This window comes from Silurus aristotelis (genome assembly GCF_946808225.1).
Source record: "Silurus aristotelis genome assembly, chromosome: 3".
Lineage (NCBI taxonomy): Eukaryota > Metazoa > Chordata > Actinopteri > Siluriformes > Siluridae > Silurus > Silurus aristotelis.
The window spans coordinates 18,547,566-18,568,542 of NC_139576.1; the positions used below are offsets into that span (position 1 = coordinate 18,547,566).

The window sequence follows — 20,977 nt, forward strand, 5'->3', positions numbered from 1 at the left end:
ACATATAAACCATATCAAATATGGCCTTTTAAAGAGAAAATAAGGTAATTTTAGGAAGGTCTGGGGTTCAAGCCCCGGTATCGCCAAGCTGCCACTCTTGGGCCCTTGAGCAAGGCCCTTAACCTTCTATGCTCCAGGGGTCCCTTACGAGGGAAATATCAAGGTCCGTGATGTCGGAGTGACGTGGGGCCGACCTTCCCGTGGGCTCACCACCTGCAGGAGGGACCGTAAGGGACGGTGCTGTGAGGATTGGGCAGCAGTCGAAGGCGGGGGCCTGCTTAGACTGCTGCCCCCGCAACCTGAATTACGGATAAGCGGGAGAAAATGAATGAATGAAGGATGAATAAGGTAATTTTAAATTTGATGGTCGCTACACATCAAAAACCTGGGACAGGGCCATGTTTACCACTGTGTGGCAGTCCCTCTACTTTTAACAGCAGTCCATATACTGTATGTCTGGGTACTGATTAGGTACTGTTTGTAAGAGAAACCCCCATACCATAAATGTTGCAGTTTTTTTTAACTGAGCACTGATCACCTTTGAGTCTGGAGTATGTGGTGTACATGGTTTTTAAAAAGAGTTTCACGTTTCTTCTTGTCTGACCACAGAATAGTTTTCCACATTGCCTTGTCTTTGCATGAGGTTTAACTTGCATTTGTGCACTGTATGACAAACTGTGTTCACAGACAATGATTTCTGGAGGTCTCTGAACCCATGCAGTGATTTCCATTACATACAGTATTGATTTTCAGTTGATTGATATTCAAAGTCTTTACAATTATATGTTGAGAACTGGTGAACTTCTGCCCATCTTTTCTTTTGAGTCTCTGACTCTAGAAGATACTCTATTTATACATATCATGTTACTGACCTGTAAATCATTTGATGTTTTCTATGCTCTGTTGTGAATAAAATATAGATTTATGAGATTTGCAAGTCCTTGCATTCTGTTTTTATTTACCTTATACACATTGTCCCAACTTTTTTGGAATTTGGTTGTAGATGTCAGACCCCCTTAAGGTCTTCAGTAAAATCAGATAGGAATGAAAGTGCATATTAAAAAAAAGTGCATTAAAATCGTTATTACATTAGGTACCTCAAAAATAATGTTTTGCACTTTGTGCAAAATGGAAACTGGCTTGTGCTTAGAGTAAGTTTGCAAGAGCTTTTACCATAAATCTTTGACACTCAAAATCTATAATATAAAATATAAAAAAATTGGCAAAATGTGTTTTGTAAAAGCAGTATTTTGGTTTCTCACATACTATACATTAAGTGGTATTCTTAAACTTGTTATTGTTGTTGTTCATGATGCTGCTGCTGATGCTAAAACATGCCAAATGGGACCGTGATTTTCTTTTACTTTTAAAAGATAGCTAGAAATTGTGTGTAATTAATATTTTGTGACATTATTTTCACATTTTAATTTGTAGCAGCCTTTCTTTGGGAGCCTCTACACTTCGAGGTGACTTGCTGTAGTGTGTGTGTGTGTGTGTGTGTGTGTGTGTGTGTGTGTGTGTGCTGATTCAGTATTGGGTTTTTTTTACACGGAGAGGAAGGAGAAAGAGGGCACCGAGCAGCACATCAGCATCTGAGAGAGAAGCACCATGTCGCCGCGAGCTGAGCAGACGGACCTCGTGCACTCGCTGCAAGCTATGCTGCACTGACTGAAGCCATTTGCCATCACTTTATCTCTGTGTTTCTTTGTCCTCTTTTTTATGTAATTCTTTTTTTTTGTGCTGAATGGAGGCGGCCGTGATGAAGCTGCGCGCGATGGCGGACGTTAACGGAAACAGCACGGTTATGGACGCGGAGCTCGAGGTGAAGAAGCTGCAGGAGCTCGTGCGCAAACTGGAGCAACAGAACGAGCAGCTGAGGACGAGAGCGGCCAATAACTACACCCACAGCGGCCATTTATTCCCAAACCAGAACCTCTCCGCAAACCCGGCCAGTGGTCATGTTTATTCAGGAAATCACTGCCTTGCAGCTCAGCCCACACAATTGGAACTGCACAATAGAGATGAACAGTACGTGTGTTTTCATGCCCAGTTTCCAAAAGAGCTCGAGAGCTTACTGCTGGACGAGCTGGAAATCTTAGACGTCTTTTCTCTTCTAAACATGGACCGAGAGTCTGAAGACCGCTGGTACTGCAACCCTGTTCCATTTCTGACCTGCTTTAACTAGGCTGATTTATGTGTTTGCATTCGTATCCGATGTTAACGGTATATTGTCAGTGCTTACCAAATACTCAGATATACACAATTATGTACTAGTTCATAGAAAAAAAAACATGCAAGTCCTGTGTTGCAGAAGTCTTTTGTTACTACACCTATCACAAAAACCCAATTCAAAGCTTCTCCTGAAAGAAAAAAAAAAAAAAACATAAAAAATTGTGTAATAAATTAACTTACAGCTTGCACTAGGTAACATTTGTTACAATCTGTTTCATTGTGCTGTTTTGTGATATCTATTGTTTTGGGTAAGGTTGCATCCAAGTGTTGTAATAAGACAATACGATCATGTGCATACACATTACCTTTCTTCCATATTTACTTTATAACACCCTGATGAAATGGTCTCATCAAGCTCCATCTTAAATCATACTTGAAGTAATGACTTTCTGCAGCACATTCACAGAGTGAAGTGGCAACATGTTGAAATTGTGGCTTGTATCTTTAGGTTGTATGAGTCTCCAAAAGCAAAGCTGTTCCCCCGGTCACCCCTCAGCCCTCTGCAGTGGTGTAGGCATGTATTCGACAACCCCGGGCCTGAGGTGGAGTCAGCTAAGCGTTCCTTATGCTACCGACTAGACCAGGGTACGGTATTCTTAATTTTACACCGCAAACTCAATGCTTAACCTACAAGAAAGTAAGATCTCATTACATTTAAGAAAACCAATGCTGTGCTTTTTCTGAACATTTATATTCCTAGAAAATTGGAAATGTTTAATATGCCCTCTCAGGGGCAGTTGGTTTAACTTAAAACTGAGTGCCACTGTGATTGTTAATCTTTTAACAAAGTTTTGTACTGATTATATTTTAAATAATAAACTACATTTACCTCGGATTGAGATTAGAGAGCAATTATCAGCATCATCAGCCAGTCCCGATAATATATCTCTATATATTTCTGTATTATTTCAATATATCTGTATTTCAGCAGTTTTATGCAGTATTATGGTGTACTATGGGCTGTGGTATACCAATTATAAAGTGCTAGAAATAATAAATTAGAACCACTTGGATACTTATGTAAGTGTCATTATACGTGCATATAATCACAATAATTATAAATAATATGCTAGGTGATGTTCTAATACATCAAGATTGTGTATTGTTAAAAAAGAAAGAGTGGATATAAAGCACATGGCCTGGTGTGAGTCCATTGACATTATAGTACTGTATGTATAGAACTATTGGATGCAACATTGCAGCAATATTGCAACTGTATCTTGTTTAAAAAAGGGGAAAAGGGGGCTGGATATAAAAGCATACGGCATGGTTTGTTTGGCATGAGCATGTTGGCAAGTGTAACATTTTAAAATGTCTCTGTCTTAATTGCTATTGTGATAGTCCAGTAACATAATAATCTTGTAAAAAAAAAAAAAAACAGTAATAATAATAATAATCCCTATATGTTAACATATTACTCTATTTACGAAACAGCGAAACCAAGCTGTAAACCTTTCTTCTTTCTTTAACTCTCTTTCATCCTGAAATATTCGCCAGTGTTTTGCAGCCATGGTGGAGAGGATGGTTGCCATAGAAACTATGACTATATTAACCCTTTCAGCTAAACTAGAGAGAAACAGTGTGCTGGCTTCATTTTGACGCTTAGCCTGACCAGGCACGGCATTACGTTCAGTTTAGATGCATGTATAAATATGAGATGTATGTACAGAGGAGTCTGCTGTTTAGCTTTGAGCTCTCATTGCTGTTGAAAGGCCAGATTGAGCAAAGGTTGGCTGTGCTCTGGAAGGTTATGAATACAGCTTTGTTTAGGCACTCTGAAAAAGCTTTGTTCTTGTGGGCGGCTGTGAATGCTTATTTTCTTGTTGTCTATGGCAAGGCTAATTTTCTGCGATAGAGGAAAAACACAGTGCTCTGATTGCTTATCAGTGAATCAGAACAAGCTGATATTTATGTGAAATGCATGTTGTTAAATTTCTGAGTAATCAACAGAAATGAAAAGGCAGTTAAGTTACACTGAATTACTTCTAACCCATTTAAAAAAGCTAAAACCCTGTGCCTTAACTAAGCCCTTTCAACAACAGCATCATGCAAGCTTAATGTTGTCTATTCTCACCTGTACACATATAACAGTAATATAACAATAATATATAGTTGTGTTATTGTAACATATAACACAAACTAAATGGTAACTAATATCCCATTCCTTTCTTAGCCAAAAGATGGAGGGGAGCTCTCTCTGGCAGTACATCATCCTTATCATTCAGACCTTCTGATGGACTCTCCTTCCTAAGCACCTCAGTTAAAACACTTACTAAACCTGCACTAACTGAACAAACAGGTAACATTATCACTACAACTATACTAACAGACTCAACAAGTAATCAAAATAATTTTTTTAGGCTTTTACTTTGCCTTTACATTTTGACAGTAAATTTGCCAACCAGCATGTTGTGCCATTTTATAATTACAGAAACAATTTAACTCTGGAATGTAAATGAGGATAATATACAAATGGCAAAGTTCAAAACATTAGCGTGCTTATTGATTTGTGCTCTAGAAAAAATATATCATTTTTCATTCTGTATGTGAAATGTAAGACTTATTGATAGATGTCTCTAGTGACATCTGTTATAGAAGTGGCTTAATCAGCATATGTTCTCTGTAGAAAAGCATTCACAGTAATACTGTATCACATACACAAATATAGACCTCTAATAAAATGATTGCTCATATTACTTTGACAAAGCATGATGGCCATATTATCACATTCATCCTCCCGATTTGGTAATCTGTGAAATCCATTACAATGAAGCATGTCTCATGTGTCTGTTGATCTAGTTCCATCTCCTCAATCCAGCCACTGCTCTCTCCAGTCACCTCTCATTGGGAGGAGTTGTGGTGGCCTGGCCGAGAGATCGCCCTCATTCCTCTATCACACGGCTACTCACAGTAAGCCTTACCATTCTCATCCATCTTTCATTCTTCAATGTGGTATAGCAGCTTAGTTCATTTGGAACTTAGTCAATAACAGATAGCTAGTATTAAAGGCATGTGAAGTAACTTATGTAATAGTAAGGTCTTGTGTTCATAAGACTACATTGAGTCTACAGTATATGTAACCCTATGAATAACTGACATAAAGCCTATATACAATTATTTGAAAGTTTATTCCAAGTGTAAGCTAGGCCTTAACCATTAAAAAAATAATTTTTTAAATAAAAATAAAAAAACATTTTAGAAATGTGACCCACTTCATATACCACAATGTCCAAATGTCTATTACTAATTTCTAATCTCAAATATGTTATGCTTCAGTTGTTCCAGAAACTGCTCGGACCTTAATGTTCTGATGTGAAATGGTTTTATTGTATTATAATTTTCATTTTATTAAGCTAAACATTTTGGTTTACATTTATCTCTTTCTATGTCAGTGATCTCACTGGACACGGTGCAAGATTATTCTGTCAGTGATCACGGGTGCAGGGCTAGATTATTCTGTCAGTAATCACGGGTGACTAGGTGAGTGAGGACCCAAATGCAGGATGCGACAGACACAATAAAGACACAAACTGAGCAATGGGGCAAGGCAAAATCACAGTCCAAAAACAGTCCAGGGTCTGAAACACAGGCAAACAGGGTGATGCAGGGAAGACAAAACCAAAGCCAAAATACTGTCCAAAAGATCCAAAGCCAGCAAACTGAACAGAGCAGGCAGGGTGGCAAAGCAGAGCAGGGGTCAGGAACAGGTTTAGGAACAGGAACGGGAGGAACCATGAGCGTCTCCAGGTGGCCCCATTTTGTCCGATGTCTTGGGATTAAGAGGCTGCAGACAAAAAAAAAAGCCTCCAGGTGGCTGCCTCAAGCACTTTCTGGCCGATGTGATGAGGCAGAGCGGCACCCTCGGCCAGAGGGCCGGGGTAGAGTGGCGCCCTTGGTGGTGGTCTTCGGCGGAGCGGCGGCCCTGGCGGAGGTCTGGGGCGGAGAGGCGCCCTCGGCGGGACTCTGGGGCACCCTCGGAGGGACTCTGGGGCCCCCTTGGTGGAGGTCTGGGCCGGGGCGGTGCCCTGGGTGGAACTCTGGGGTGGAGCGGCACCCTCGGCGGGACTCTGTGGTGGAGCGGCACCCTCGGCGGGACTCTGGGGCAGAGCGGCACCCTCGGTGGGACTCTGGGGTGGAGCGGTGCCCTCAGCGGAGGTCTGAGGCAGAAAGGCGCCCTTGGCGAAAGTCTGGGGAGGAGCGGCGCCCTCGGCGGAAGTCTGGGGCGGAGAGGCACCCTAGGCAGAGGTCTGGGGCGGAGCGGCGCCCTTGGCGGAAGTCTGGGGCGAAACGGCGCCCTTAGCGGGACTCTGGGGCAGAGCGGCGCCCTCGGCGGGACTCCGGGGTGGAGCGGGGCCCTCGGCGGGACTCCGGGGTGGAGCGGGGCCCTCGGCGGAGGTCTTGGGCGGAGGTCTTGGGCGGAGCGGCGCCCTCGGAGGGACTCTGGACAGGCTTGGGGGCATGCTCGGCAGGGCAGACAGGCATAGAGGAGATCTTGGCAGGTCGGAAGAGCTGGGCGACATCCCCAGTCAGGCAGGAAGGCTGAGGTTGGGCAGTCCCCCAGCAGAGTTCAGGGGCCGGAGGGAAAATCATTTTAGGAGGTTATTTAAAACCATTTGGTTTGCCATAGATTGTTTGTGACACACCCAGAAATACTCTGCTGGGGGCTGAGCTTCAAAATATCGATCGTCTCGGTTGGATCCCTGAATTGCTGGTCTGAGGCGAAACAAGCCCAACACTATAATACATCTGCTGGGTCCATCTTTGGCCAGATTATTCTGTCAGATAAGCGGCAGGACACGATGCAAGGCCAGATTATTCTGTCAGTGATCAAGGGTGCAGGGTGACTAGGTGAGTGAGGACCCAAATACAGGATGCGACAGGGTTAAAGAGAAAACAGGCTTTAATAAAGACACAAACTGAGCAATGGGGCAAGGCAAAAACACAGTACAAAAACAGTCCAGAGTCTGAAACACAGGCAAACAGGGCAATGCGGGGAAGACAAAACCAAAGCCAAAAACAATGTCCAAAAGGTCCAAAGCCGGCAAACAGAACAATATAGGCAGGGCAAAAACAAAAACGGCAAAACAAAACCAAAGTCCAAACCGGGTACCAGGGAGGCAGAGCAGGGGTCTGGAACAGGAACAGGAACCAGAGCAGGCAGGGTGGCAAGAATATTCACAGGGACTTTGCAAGACGGTGAGTTAATCTGGCCCGGAGCTAAGTTTTGGGTGTCCTTAAATACTGGGAGGGGCAGGAAAAGGGGTAGGGTGGCTGCCAATTTGGAAGTGCACGCCACGTGCCCGAAAGATACTATCTATCTCTTTTATTTCTTCTCCACCTCCTGTTCTGCTATTTTTCTGGTTCATTACTAAAAAAAAAGTACATAAAAATGCATGTACCATGCATGTTAAGTCTATGGGCATATCGAAAGTATCTCTACAGGTGCTCTGAGGTCAGTTGAGTCCCATTCATCACTTTTTTTTTTTTTACATATAGTGCATTTCGCTACCAAATTATGAGAATATTTCTGTTTACATAGCAACAACTGGAAATGCTTTGCAGAAAAATCTACAGATGTTTGGACCTTCTCATAACCTCATAACTAGTTATTGCCCTGAGCATTAGCCGTCAAAAAAAAGACAAAGCTTGATGTTAAATTACTGTAACCTGAGACATCGATTTTTTTGTTCACATAGGTTTTCGAACTGGCTTGCATTTGAACAACATAACTGCCTTTGTAGCATATTTTTAATGTGTTACATATTGACAAATAAGCTAATTGTCTAGAGCAAATAATCAGAATAAAATCTAATACATTTCGGCAAACAAGACTTACATATTAAAGTGTAAGTGCAGATAGTGAATCTATAAGAAGAAAAAGAAAAGTCTGTCTTTGGTTTTAAGTGTTTTGTAAGTGTAAATAATTGTAGTTTTATTGTGTTGTTTTTCAGATGTAGTTGAACTCTTATAATACTTGCAGATTTGATATGATGTACTATTTAAAAAAAGCAATGGTAATGTGACAACTCTGTAATAAATTTTGTCTGACCCTTACTTTTTATTGTACTTTTTGACACATCCTTGTACACCTTTGAGTCCACTAATTTTTAGAGTCAGTGATAATGTTTATCACAGTGCAATTGTTATGTGACTTGACAAAAACTGTCCCTATGACATAAATGAAAGTTGGAATAAGCCTTTTTTAAATGTTTATACAGGTCTATGTCAGTTGTCATAAAGTTGCCACTTATTATCACCACCATTAACATGAGTGATAATGATTTAGTAATAGACTACTTTACTGCAAAACTTAACACAATTTTTTTCACTAGATTACAGTCGCCCACATGCTGCCGTTAGTCCACAGTCTTCCATGAACAATGAGTTCAGCATCTCAGAACTGGATGATGAACCGGTCTCTATGGACTACAAGCTTCAAGATATGACCGATGTCCAGGTCATGGCCCGGCTACAGGAGGAGAGTATGAAAATTTTATCAGCTTTGTTATATAAGTATATGAATATACTAATATGAATTATAGGTATGACAAAAAAAAGACATACAGTATATTAGGTAAATTGTGTTGCATGTCTGTTTATATGTTCAGGTCTGCGTCAGGAGTACGCCACTACCTCGGCCACAGGTGCCCGCAGGAGTTCCAGCTTCTCTGTGCACTCAGGATTGTGTCGCCCGGAGAGGACTGATATAAGGATGGAGGAAGACGAGGAAGACTTTGATGATCTGCCACCCCCCCAGCCACGACTTTTTCGTACAGGGTCCATGCAGCGGAGTGTGTCCCACTCACACAACTTGTCCAGTCTCAGAGAGCCACGCCGCTGCAGCTCCTCCAGCACACAGTACCTCAGCAGCCCCAGTTCCAGCACAGCCAGCTTTACAAGCAATGAATCACAGGGTTACCGCACCAGCACCAGCAGCACAGGTCAGCACGATGAGCATCACAATTACTGTGTAAATAAATGTATGTGTGTATGTGCGTATATAATCACACACACACACACACACACACACACAAACACACCAAAACTCAGAGAACTGCTGGGTGAGTCCGGGCTAAACAGGATATATTCAGTTTTTGCTTCGTTCAGATGAAGGAAGTTCTGGGAAAGCCATTGTTTAACATCCTGAGGGCAGTTATGAAGAGGGTCCAATGCAGAATTATCACTCAGAATCACAGGAAGATAAATCTGAAGGTCGTCAGCATAGAAATGAAATTGAACTTCGTGTTTGGAAATGAGTTGACCAAGTGGCAGCATATAGAGGGAAAACAGAATGGGACCAAGAATAGATCCCTGAGGCAAGCCAGATGACAGAGGAGCAACCGATGAAGAATGATCATTTAGCACAACTGAGAAAATTCTGTTAGTGAGGTATGATGAAAACCAACTAAGCACCGCACCCTGCAGACCAACAACATGCTGAAGATGAGAGATGAGGATGGCATGATCCACAGTGTCAAATGCAGCGGTCAGGTCCAGTAACACCAGAACCACAGAGCTTTTTCCATCCAGGGCTCCAAGAATGTCATTGTGGACCCTCAATAACGCTGATTCAGTGCTATGTCTCGACCTAAAGCCAGACTGGAATGTATCACCAATGTCGTGCAGTTGAAGGTGAGACTGAAGCTGGGTGAAAACAAGCTTCTCCATCAACTTCGACAGAAATGACAGGTTAGATATAGGGCGGAAGTTGGATAGTGCGGAGGGATCAAGATTGGGTTTCTTGAGTCGCGGTCTAACAACAGCATGTTTGAGAGCAGCGGGAACAGTACTAATGCTAAAACAGCTGTTTATGAAGGAGACAAGGATGGGACCTATGATGTCAACAGCCTCCTTCAAAATCCTGGCAGGAACAGCGTCTAGAGGGCAGGTGGTTGGCTTCAACTCATGAACAGCTTTTTTGAGGTCCACCAAAGTAACTGCATTAAAGTTCTCTAGCACACAATGTGCTACATGAGTAGAGATGGCAACAGCAGGGATTTGTGTAATAGTTTGCCTAACAGACAAAACCTTGTCCAAAAAATGTTGCTTGAAAGCATTGCATGTGTTTGCAGAAACGTATTCAAGGCGACAGACACTGGATTTATGACAGAATTGATAGTGCTGAATAAAATTCCAGGGCGGTGGCTATTGCTGTTGATGAGAGCAGAGAGGTACTGTCCTTTAGCTTCCTTTAATGCACTCTGATAGGTGGCAAGACTGTCCCTAAACATCTCGAGTGACACCTGCAGCCTATCCTTCTTCCATTTTCGCTCAGCCTGCCTACACCGGCGTCTGAGGGCCCGAGTTGTATCATTGAGCCAGGGGTCCGCAGGAACATTGGTGGACTTTACCTTATAGGGTGCGACAGAGTCCATAATCTGGGAGCAGGTGGTATGGAAGGAGGCGAGGATCAGAAACAGAGAAGGCAGCAATAAAATCCTCGACTGTAGATGAGGTAATAATGCGATGGCGATGAGGGGCAGTAGACGTTTTTGCAGGTGAAACAGCACAAATGTCAAACCGTATAAGAGAATGGTCAGAGATGGGAAAATCCATGACCTCGCAAGTTGACACAATCACTCCACGAGAGATAATAAGGTCAAGAGTGTGACCTAACCTATGGGTGGGACAGGAGATGGACTGAGCCAGATCTAATGAGTCTAAAAGTGCCTAAAAATCATTAGCAGGTTTATCAGCGGGGCAACAAACATGAATGTTAAAGTCACCACAGATTGGAACATTGTCAAACTTTTCTGCAAACTCTGACAGAAACTCTGAGAACTCAATTAAAAAAATCCTTGTTTGATTTGGGCGGCCGGTAAATTACTGCACATAAGATCGGACAGGGTAGAGTGAGCACAGATACTTGTAACTCAAAGCTGGAATACCCTCTAGTGGACAGCTGGCGGTACTTCAGGGACTGTCTGTGTATAGTGGCTCTCCCCCCGCCCCTACCCGTTTGCTGCGGCGTGTTTAGGTAAAGGTAACCAGAGGGGAGGATTTCCGAAAAGGCACTGACGTCACCTGGGGAAAGCCAGGTTTTGGTGAGGAGAAACAGATCCAGATTGTGAGAGGAGACGACATCATTGAGGACAAATGTTTTGTTATTGAGCGATCTGGTGTTACAAAGTGCCATGCGGAACGAGGAAAAGTTGGCAGGCGACGATGACACACGAGGAATTTGACGGAGGTTTCCTTGAACACAACCCCGGGTGAATGTTTCAGCGCGGCGGGGACACGGAAATGGAACGCCAGTGTTGGAGCCAACCGGCCGAAGCCATCGGTAGCATTCCCGCGATCTTCTAGCATTGCCAAATCCTGGTTGATCTTTACATCTCGAAGACGGAGAATCCAGGTGAGTCCTCAGCCTGGCATGTAACCCGCCTCTCTGACCACGCCTTCTGCGGCGCTTCCTGCCTGGTAGCAGACAGACAGGGCGTCTCAGGAAAGGAGGAATTAATGTCAACAGTGGCGGTGGTGGTTTAAAGGACTGGGTATTCAACAGGCGATTGGTTATAAAACGCAATTCCAGCAGCGTGGTGCAATCATACACAATAAATGATGAGACGGTAGCAAAAACGAACATGAAAAAACAGAGGAGCAAGTGGCAGGCCAAACACAGCGGCGCCATCTTGGAACAACAATTACAGTTCATTGAAGTTTGCATGGCCGTCATCTCAGTAGGAAGTATTCTCTCAAGCTGGCTTACAAGAAAGCCTGCAAACAGTTTGTTGAAGACAAGAACATGAATTACTGGAACCATGTCCTGTGGTCTGATAAAATTAAGATAAACTTGTTTGGCTCATATGGTGTCCTGCATGTGTGGCGACACCCTGGTTAGGAATTGTGTCTTGCCTACAGTCAAGCATGGTGGTGGTAGCATCATGGTCTGGGGCTGCATGAGTGCTGCTGGTATTGGGAAACTGCAGTTCATTGAAGGAAACATTGATTCCAAAATGTTCTGTGACATTCTGAAGCAGACCATGATGCATTTCCTTCAGAAACTGGGACCAATGGCAGTTTAACAACATAATAACGACCTCAAACACATTACCAAGATGACAACTGTCTTGCTGAGGAAGCTGAAGGTGAAGGTGAAGGTAATAGAGTGGCCAAGTATATATATACAGTGAGGAAAATAAGTATTTGAACACCCTGCTATTTTGCAAGTTCTCCCACTTAGAAATTATGGAGGGGTCTGAAATTGTCATCGTAGGTGCATGTCCACTGTGAGAGACATAATCTAAAAAACAAAAATCCAGAAATCACAATATATGATTTTTAAACTATTTATTTGTATGATACAGCTGCAAATAAGTATTTGAACGCCTGTCTATCAGCTAGAATTCTGACCCTCAAAGACCTGCCTTAAAATGTTAAAATGTCCACCTCCACTACATTTATTATCCTAAATTAGATACACCTGTTTGAGGTCATTAGCTGCATAAAGACACCTGCCCACCCCATACAATCAGTAAGAATCCAACTACTAACATGGCCAAGACCAAAGAGATGTCCAAAGACACTAGAGACAAAATTGTACACCTCCACAAGGCTGGAAAGGGCTACGGGGAAATTGCCAAGCAGCTTGGTGAAAAAAGGTCCACTGTTGGAGCAATCATTAGAAAATGGAAGAAGCTAAACATGACTGTCAATCTCCCTCAGACTGGGGCTCCATGCAAGATCTCACCTCGTGGGGTCTCAATGATCCCAAAAAAAGGTGAGAAATCAGCCCAGAACTACACGGGAGGAGCTGGTCAATGACCTGAAAAGAGCTGGGACCACCGTTTCCAAGGTTACTGTTGGTAATACACTAAGACGTCATGGTTTAAAATCATGCATGGCACGGAAGGTTCCCCTGCTTAAACCAGCACATGTCCAGGCACATCTTAAGTTTGCCAATGACAATTTGGATGATCCAGAGGAGTCATGGGAGAAAGTCATGTGGTCAGATGAGACCAAAATAGAACTTTTGGGTCATAATTCCACTAAACGTGTTTGGAGGAAGAAGAATGATGAGTACCATCCCAAGAACACCATCCCTACTGTGAAGCATGGGGGTGGTAGCATCATGCTTTGGGGGTGTTTTTCTGCACATGGGACAGGGCGACTGCACTGTATTAAGGAGAGGATGACCGGGGCCATGTATTGCGAGATTTTGGGGAACAACCTCCTTCCCTCAGTTAGAGCATTGAAGATGGGTCGAGGCTGGGTCTTCCAACATGACAATGACCCGAAGCACACAGCCAGGATAACCAAGGAGTGGCTCTGTAAGAAGCATATCAAGGTTCTGGCGTGGCCTAGCCAGTTTCCAGACCTAAACCCAATAGAGAATCTTTGGAGGGAGCTCAAACTCTGTGTTTCTCAGCGACAGGCCAGAAACCTGACTGATCTAGAGAAGATCTGTGTGGAGGAGTGGGCCAAAATCCCTCCTGCAGTGTGTGCAAACCTGGAGAAAAACTACAGGAAACGTTTGACCTCTGTAATTGCAAACAAAGGCTACTGTACCAAATATTAACATTGACTTTCTCAGGTGTTCAAATACTTATTTGCAGCTGTATCATACAAATAAATAGTTAAAAAATCATACATTGTGATTTCTGAATATTTTTTTTTAGATTATGTCTCCCACAGTGGACATGCACCTACGATGACAATTTCAGACCCCTCCATGATTTCTAAGTGGGAGAACTTGCAAAATAGCAGGGTGTTCAAATACTTATTTTCCTCACTGTATATATATATATATATATATATATATATATATATATATATATATATATATATATATATATATATATATACAGTGAGGAAAATAAGTATTTGAACACCCTGCTATTTTGCAAGTTCTCCCACTTAGAAATCATGGAGGGGTCTGAAATTGTCATCGTAGGTGCATGTCCACTGTGAGAGACATAATCTAAAAAAAAAATAATCCAGAAATCACAATGTATGATTTTTTAACTATTTATTTGTATGATACAGCTGCAAATAAGTATTTGAACACCTGAGAAAGTCAATGTTAATATTTGGTACAGTAGGCTTTGTTTGCAATTACAAAGGTCAAACGTTTCCTGTAGTTTTTCACCAGGTTTGCACACACTGCAGGAGGGATTTTGGCCCACTCCTCCACACAGATCTTCTCTAGATCAGTCAGATTTCTGGCCTGTTGCTAAAAACACGGAGTTTGAGCTCCCTCCAAAGATTCTCTATTGGGTTTAGGTCTGGAGACTGGCTAGGCCACGCCATAACCTTGATATGCTTCTTACAGAGCCACTCCTTGGTTATCCTGGCTGTGTGCTTCGGGTCATTGTCATGTTGGAAGACCCAGCCTCAACCAATCTTCAATGCTCTAACTGAGGGAAGGAGGTTGTTCCCCAAAATCTCGCAATACATGGCCCCGGTCATCCTCTCCTTAATACAGTGCAGTCACCCTGTCCCATGTGCAGAAAAACACCCCCAAAGCATGATGCTACCACCCCCATGCTTCACAGTAGGGATGGTGTTCTTGGGATGGTACTCATCATTCTTCTTCCTCCAAACACGTTTAGTGGAATTATGACCCAAAAGTTCTATTTTGGTCTCATCTGACCACATGACTTTCTCCCATGACTCCTCTGGATCATCCAAATGGTCATTGGCAAACTTAAGACGTGCCTGGACATGTGCTGGTTTAAGCAGGGGAACCTTCCGTACTATGCATGATTTCAAACCATGACGTCTTAGTGTATTACCAACAGTAACCTTGGAAACAGTGGTCCCAGCTCTTTTCAGGTCATTGACCAGCTCCTCCCGTGTAGTTCTGGGCTGATTTCTCACCCTTCTTAGGATCAATGAGACCCCACAAAGTGTGATCTTGCATGGAGCCCCAGTCCGAGGGAGATTGACAGTCATGTTTAGCTTCTTCCATTTTCTAATGATTGCTCCAACAGTGGACTTTTTTTTACCAAGCTGCTTGGCAATTTCCCCGTAGCCCTTTCCAGCCTTGTGGAGGTGTAAAATTTTGTCTCTAGTGTCTTTGGACAGCTCTTTGGTCTTAGCCATGTTAGTAGTTGGATTCTTACTGATTGTATGGGGTGGACAGGTGTCTTTATGCAGCTAACAACCTCAAACAGGTGCATCTAATTTAGGATAATAAATGTAGTGGAGGTGGACATTTTAAAGGCAGACTAACAGGTCTTTGGGTGTCAGAATTCTAGCTGATAGACAGGTGTTCAAATACTTATTTGCAGCTGTATCATACAAATTAATAGTTTAAAAATCATATATTGTAATTTCTGGATTTTTTTTTTTAGATTATGTCTCTCACAGTGGACATGCACCTACGATGACAATTCCAGACCCCTCCATGATTTCTAAGTGGGAGAACTTGCAAAATAGCAGGGTGTTCAAATACTTATTTTCCTCACTGTATATATATATATATATATATATATATATATATATATATATATATATACAGGTGCATCTCAATAAATTAGAATATCATGGAAAAGTTCATTTATTTCAGTAATTCAAGTCAATTTGTGAAACATGTGTATTAAATAAATTCAATGCACACAGACCAAAGTAGTTTAAGTCTTTCGTTCTTTTAAGTGATTTTGGGTCACATTTAACAAAAAAACACCAATTAAAAAATTAGTATACTTCATAAAACCAATAAAAAAAACATTGTTGACCTTCTGGAAAGTACATGTACTCAATACTTGGTAGGGGCTGATTTTGCTTTATTACTGTCTCAATTCGACATGACATGGAGGTGATCAGTCTGTGGCACTGCTGAGGTGGTATGGAAGCCCAGGTTTCTTTGTCATTGGCCTTCAGCTCATCTGCATTTTTTTTTTGGTCTCTTGTTTCTCATTTTCCTCTTGACAATACGCCATAGATTCTCTATGGGGTTCAGGTCTGGTGAGTTTGCTGGCCAGTCAAACACACCAACACCATGGTCATTTAACCAACTTTTGGTGCTTTTGGCAGTGTGGGCTGGTGCCAAATCCTGCTGTAAAATTAAATCAGCATCTTTAAAAAGCTCTGGGGTTAGGGTTAGGGTCGGAAGGTCTCGGGTTCAAGCCCCGGTATCGCCAGGCTGCCACTCTTGGGCCCTTGAGCAAGGCACTTAACCCTCTATACTCCAGGGGTCCCTTACGAGGAAAATATCAAGGTCCGTGACGTCGGAGTGACGTGGGGCCGCCTTCCCGTGGGCTCACCACCTGCAGGACGGACCATAAGGGACGGTGCTGCCCCCGCGACCCGAATTACGGATAAGCGGGAGAAAATGAATGAATGAATCTTTAAAAAGCTGTGCCGCAAAAGGAAGCATGGGGCTCTAAAAATTCTTGGTAAACAGGTACAGTGACTTTGGTTTTCAAAAAACACAGTGCACCAACATCAGCAGATGACATTGCACCCCAAATCATCACAGACTGTGGAAACTCAACTTCAAGTAACTTGGGCTATGAGCTTCTCCACCCTTCCTCCAGACTCTAGGACCTTGGTTTCCAAATGAAATACAAAACTTGCTCTCATCTAAGATTCTCAGGAAACCTCTGCAGGTGTTTTGAGTTGATTAGCTGAATGGCATGTCACCATATTTACAAATTGTTTTAGAATTTTTTTTAATTGATGGGTTTTTGTTAAATGTGAGCCAAAATCATCACAATGAAAAGAACCAAAGACTTGAACTACTTCAGTCTGTGTGCATTGAATTAATTACATTTAATTAACAAGAGTTTTACAATTTGAGTTGAATTACTGAAATAAATAAACTTTTCCAGGATATTCCAATTTATTGATATGCACCAGTATACAGTATATATGTAAGGTGGAGAAGCCATGTGTCTAACATCTAGCAACTCCATCATGTCATTATGGACGAGTGGAAGAGGATCCCAGCAACAACCTGTTCAGCTCTGGTAAATGCCATGCACAAGAGGGTTAAGGCAGTGATAGATAACAGTGGTCCTCACACTTTGGACAAAAGTTCTGACATGTTTACTTAGGGTGTACTTACTTTTGTTGCCAGCCCTTTAAACAACAATGGTTGTATGTTGAGTTATTTTCAAAAGACAGTAAATCTATACTGATATAAAAGCTGCACATTCACTACTCTAAAATATATCCAAGTTTCATTTCTATAGTATTGTCCCAAAGAAGATATAATAAAATAGTTGCTGAAATGTGAGGCATGTACTCACTTTTGTGAGATACTGTGTATACACCAAACTTAAGACTACAGAATATAAATTCTATAGGTTATATAGAAAGTGGCGCCTATTTTAGCACATATACAACAATAGACTGTTGTCCATCTGTTATGTTGCTGGTCTTATACCCACCACCCCCACCTTCCAATCCTATATTACTGTAACAGGACCACCAGTGTCACTTTAATGAGCATAATGGATTATTGGGATTTTTAACCACCCATCAATGTCCAGCCAACAGCAGTGAAGTGGCCAGACACTGACACCAATGTAAGGCTGATTAACATAAATTGTGCCTTGAAAAGTTGTAATCTTATACTGTACATGCTTAAAATGTGTTTAAAATCCCAGCAACCTGATACACACAAATAATATCAGATAAGTGGTGGTCCTTTTTTTATTGATGTTTATCTGTTTTAATGCTAGCAAAATACCGGGTGGGGTGGATCACCTCACACTGAATGAGTTGCTAGAGGTGTGTGTAATTTGCATAAAGATAAAACTTTTTGAGTAATAAACTGTTTTTGTGGAATATTAAATGTTTCACATGTCCACATTTAATATTGAAACTATTCCACACTATGTTCTGTATATTCTGTACTTTCAGACATGTTGCGCAAAAGCATGCCAAATCTGATACGAGCTCCCAGCATGCTGTCTGTGCCTAGTGTGACAAGTATTACAGCTCCTGCCAGTCACACAACTTTCTCTTCATTTCAATCTACGCCATCGTCCCTGCGCAGCAGTCAGAGCTTTGACTCTTCAAGCGCCCTTGCCAGGCTTCATTCTGCAAGTAAGGCCTACACAAAAGCAACATAATAGTTATCACAGCCAACATTCAGATACATGACACATAAAAGCACTGTGAAATAAGAAACATTAACGAGCAATCAGACTGAAACTATTCCTTGATAAAGAGTTAAAAATACAATAGTGAGATTAACTGCACATGTTTCAGATATTTTGCTTCTGAAAATCATTTCATGATGATAGGGAGGTAAATTCCATCGTACCGGTTGTGTCATTAGTGGAACATCAAAATGATTGCATAAGTAAGAATCTAAAATTGTAATTGTAATTTTTCTATTACAATACAGTATGTAATATATATACTACAGTGCAACCTCGAGACTCACAGGGTTTACGTTCTATGACCCCTCACGAGTAACAAAAAAATCACGAGGTTTTGACTCTCTTGGTGGTTTCTTTTTCAAGGGGAATTGTACATGTACTGTACTGTAAACTCAACAAACATTGTGAATTACTTGTCACAAATGTTTTATTTACTAAATGAATAATACAATAATAAAAGTTTTTCAAACATTTTTATGTAATTTATTACTACAAACTCTGTTTTGAAATGTTACTCCGAACTTTCGAGCCTTCTCAGGATTTTTCGCGAGTTACTCTTAGTTTGGTTCCAAATGAAAAGTCACGAAATATCGAGGTTGCAACTGTCAAGGTCACAAGTAATCGAGGTTTCATTCTGTATATATATATATATATATATATATATATATATATATATATATATATATATATATATATATATATATATATATATATATATATATATATATATATATCTCTTCTTCTTCTTCTTCTTCTTTCGACTGCTCTCATTAGGGGTCGCCACAGCGGATCATCCGTCTCCATACCCCCCCTGTCCTCTACATCTGCCTCTTTCACACCAACTACCTGCATGTCTTCCCTCACCACATCCATGAACCTCCTCCTTGGCCTTCCTCTTTTCCTCCTACCTGGTGGCTCCATCCTCAGCATTCTTCTACCAATATAATTCATGTCCCTCCTCTGCACATGTCCAAACCATCTCAATCTCGCCTCCCTCACCTTGTCTCCAAAACATCCTACATGCGCTGTCCCTCTAATAAACTCATTTCTAATCTTGTCCATCCTCGTCACTCCCAACAAAAACCTTAACACACATATATATATATATATATATATATATATATATATATATATATATATATATATATATATATATATATATATATATATATATATATATAATATAATGTATATCATTTATATAATATACTTATTACTTATTTATATATACTTATTTTGTAATTCAAATACAATATATAAATTGACCTGTACACTGCCTTTACACATTTAAAATATTTTCATATTAAATAATCTGTAATGTCAGTTCCCTCTCCAGGTCAGCTACAGCAGCGGGTACAGAGTATAGGCACCTTCTCCATGTCAACACGACAACCAGTGAAAGCCACTGCCTATGTCAGTCCAACAATACAGGGTCCCATCACAATGCCTTCATCAGTTAGTTTAAACTCACTGTCCAGCAATAGTGTAAGTAAACCCAGCAAAGTCAGCACTCCATCCACTACAAATCGCAGTGCTCTACCTCGACCAGCCTCCTTCATTGGCACCAGTGGGACCCCACGCAGCAAGATCGCTCAGCCGACACGCAGGTAGCCATTTTTTCAGATCATTAATCATTTTAGTTAAAGATTTCAGAATCATTTAATGGTCTGTATTACACAAAAAGTGTCTGTGTTGGTTTTTATCAGCTTACTGACTCCCCCAAAGAGTATGGCCTCCCTGACTGCCCTGCGTGATGTGAGTTGGAGGGATGGATGTTATTGATGCTGGATATCTACTGCTCTTCATAAATGACCAACGGTGTTGCAGGCCCAGCTGGCTGGGTGAAGCTGTTGTTTACAGGCAACAGAAAATAGATTAAAATGTAATCACTGATTTGTAATCATTGATGGTATAAGACGGTTCGCTCAGCTAATTACATGTATGCCGTATACCTAAAAAATAAATTGCAATATGCCCAAAATGCCCAATGTGACCAAAAACTTTGATTAGAACTTTATGCAAATAATTGTTTACATGTAAGATATTCCCCAATAAAGAAAAACTGTTTGTTATTTAACTCTTTATACTTACAAAAAACATCAAGTAAGACACCATAAGACAAATGTTGTTAGCTCTCATTGCCTATTGATAAGTGTTTTAAAGTTATACTGTAAGTAATTTCCTGACTGTAAAAATGGCACTTTTAACTATACATTGTTAATTAAGAAATGTTAGGCCAGTTAAGTTTCATTTCACACACCTTATCTAGTACTACTGAACTCTAAAGTTTTCTAATAGAAGCACCTTGATCAGAACATTAGTGTCAAAAACAAGATTTAACATTTAAACTGTGAATTTTAATAACTACAAATGTGAATACTCGACAGCTTGGCTTCGATACTATTCCAAATACATTAACACACAGATCTCGTTATTTTAGCAATTTGGCTTTAAGGAATGTAACATCAGTAAAAATGCCTCTTAATGCAATTGCAACATGCATTATTGTGTGTTTACAAGCTGCTCATGGGAAAAAGCATTGCTGATGGATTGCACATCTCGGTATGATCATTAAAGAATTCAAATGAGTGTATTTTAACATTGAAATAAAGTTTTTTCAATTGACTGCCTTTACATGAATATTTGTTGTCTGAGAAATCCTTGCACTGTCTGTAGATGGCGCTATTGCA

At 41.2% G+C, this 20,977-nt stretch overlaps 1 protein-coding gene and 1 long non-coding RNA gene across 5 annotated transcripts; both read left to right on the forward strand.

Annotated features, from left to right (window-relative positions):
- Positions 1 to 483: 483 nt before the first annotated feature.
- Positions 484 to 20,912, forward strand: slain1a (SLAIN motif family, member 1a). Of its 4 annotated transcripts, none has more exons than XM_083536002.1 (9): positions 484 to 2,145; positions 2,681 to 2,817; positions 4,406 to 4,531; positions 5,032 to 5,142; positions 8,565 to 8,714; positions 8,841 to 9,173; positions 18,043 to 18,228; positions 19,612 to 19,894; positions 19,994 to 20,912. In XM_083536002.1, the coding sequence occupies exons 1-9, from the start codon at positions 1,745 to 1,747 to the stop codon at positions 20,067 to 20,069; spliced, it is 1,803 nt and encodes a 600-aa protein (XP_083392128.1). In that variant the 5' UTR covers positions 484 to 1,744; the 3' UTR covers positions 20,070 to 20,912. The 4 variants fall into 4 exon arrangements, with proteins under 4 accessions (XP_083392128.1, XP_083392129.1, XP_083392130.1 ...); XM_083536003.1 differs by having other exon boundaries at positions 8,841 to 9,167; positions 18,040 to 18,228; XM_083536004.1 differs by having other exon boundaries at positions 484 to 2,028.
- Positions 5,153 to 7,402, forward strand: LOC310723234. Its single transcript, XR_014532619.1, has 3 exons — positions 5,153 to 5,641; positions 5,677 to 5,712; positions 7,081 to 7,402. It is a non-coding gene; the product is annotated as an uncharacterized lncRNA (long non-coding RNA).
- Positions 20,913 to 20,977: the final 65 nt, after the last annotated feature.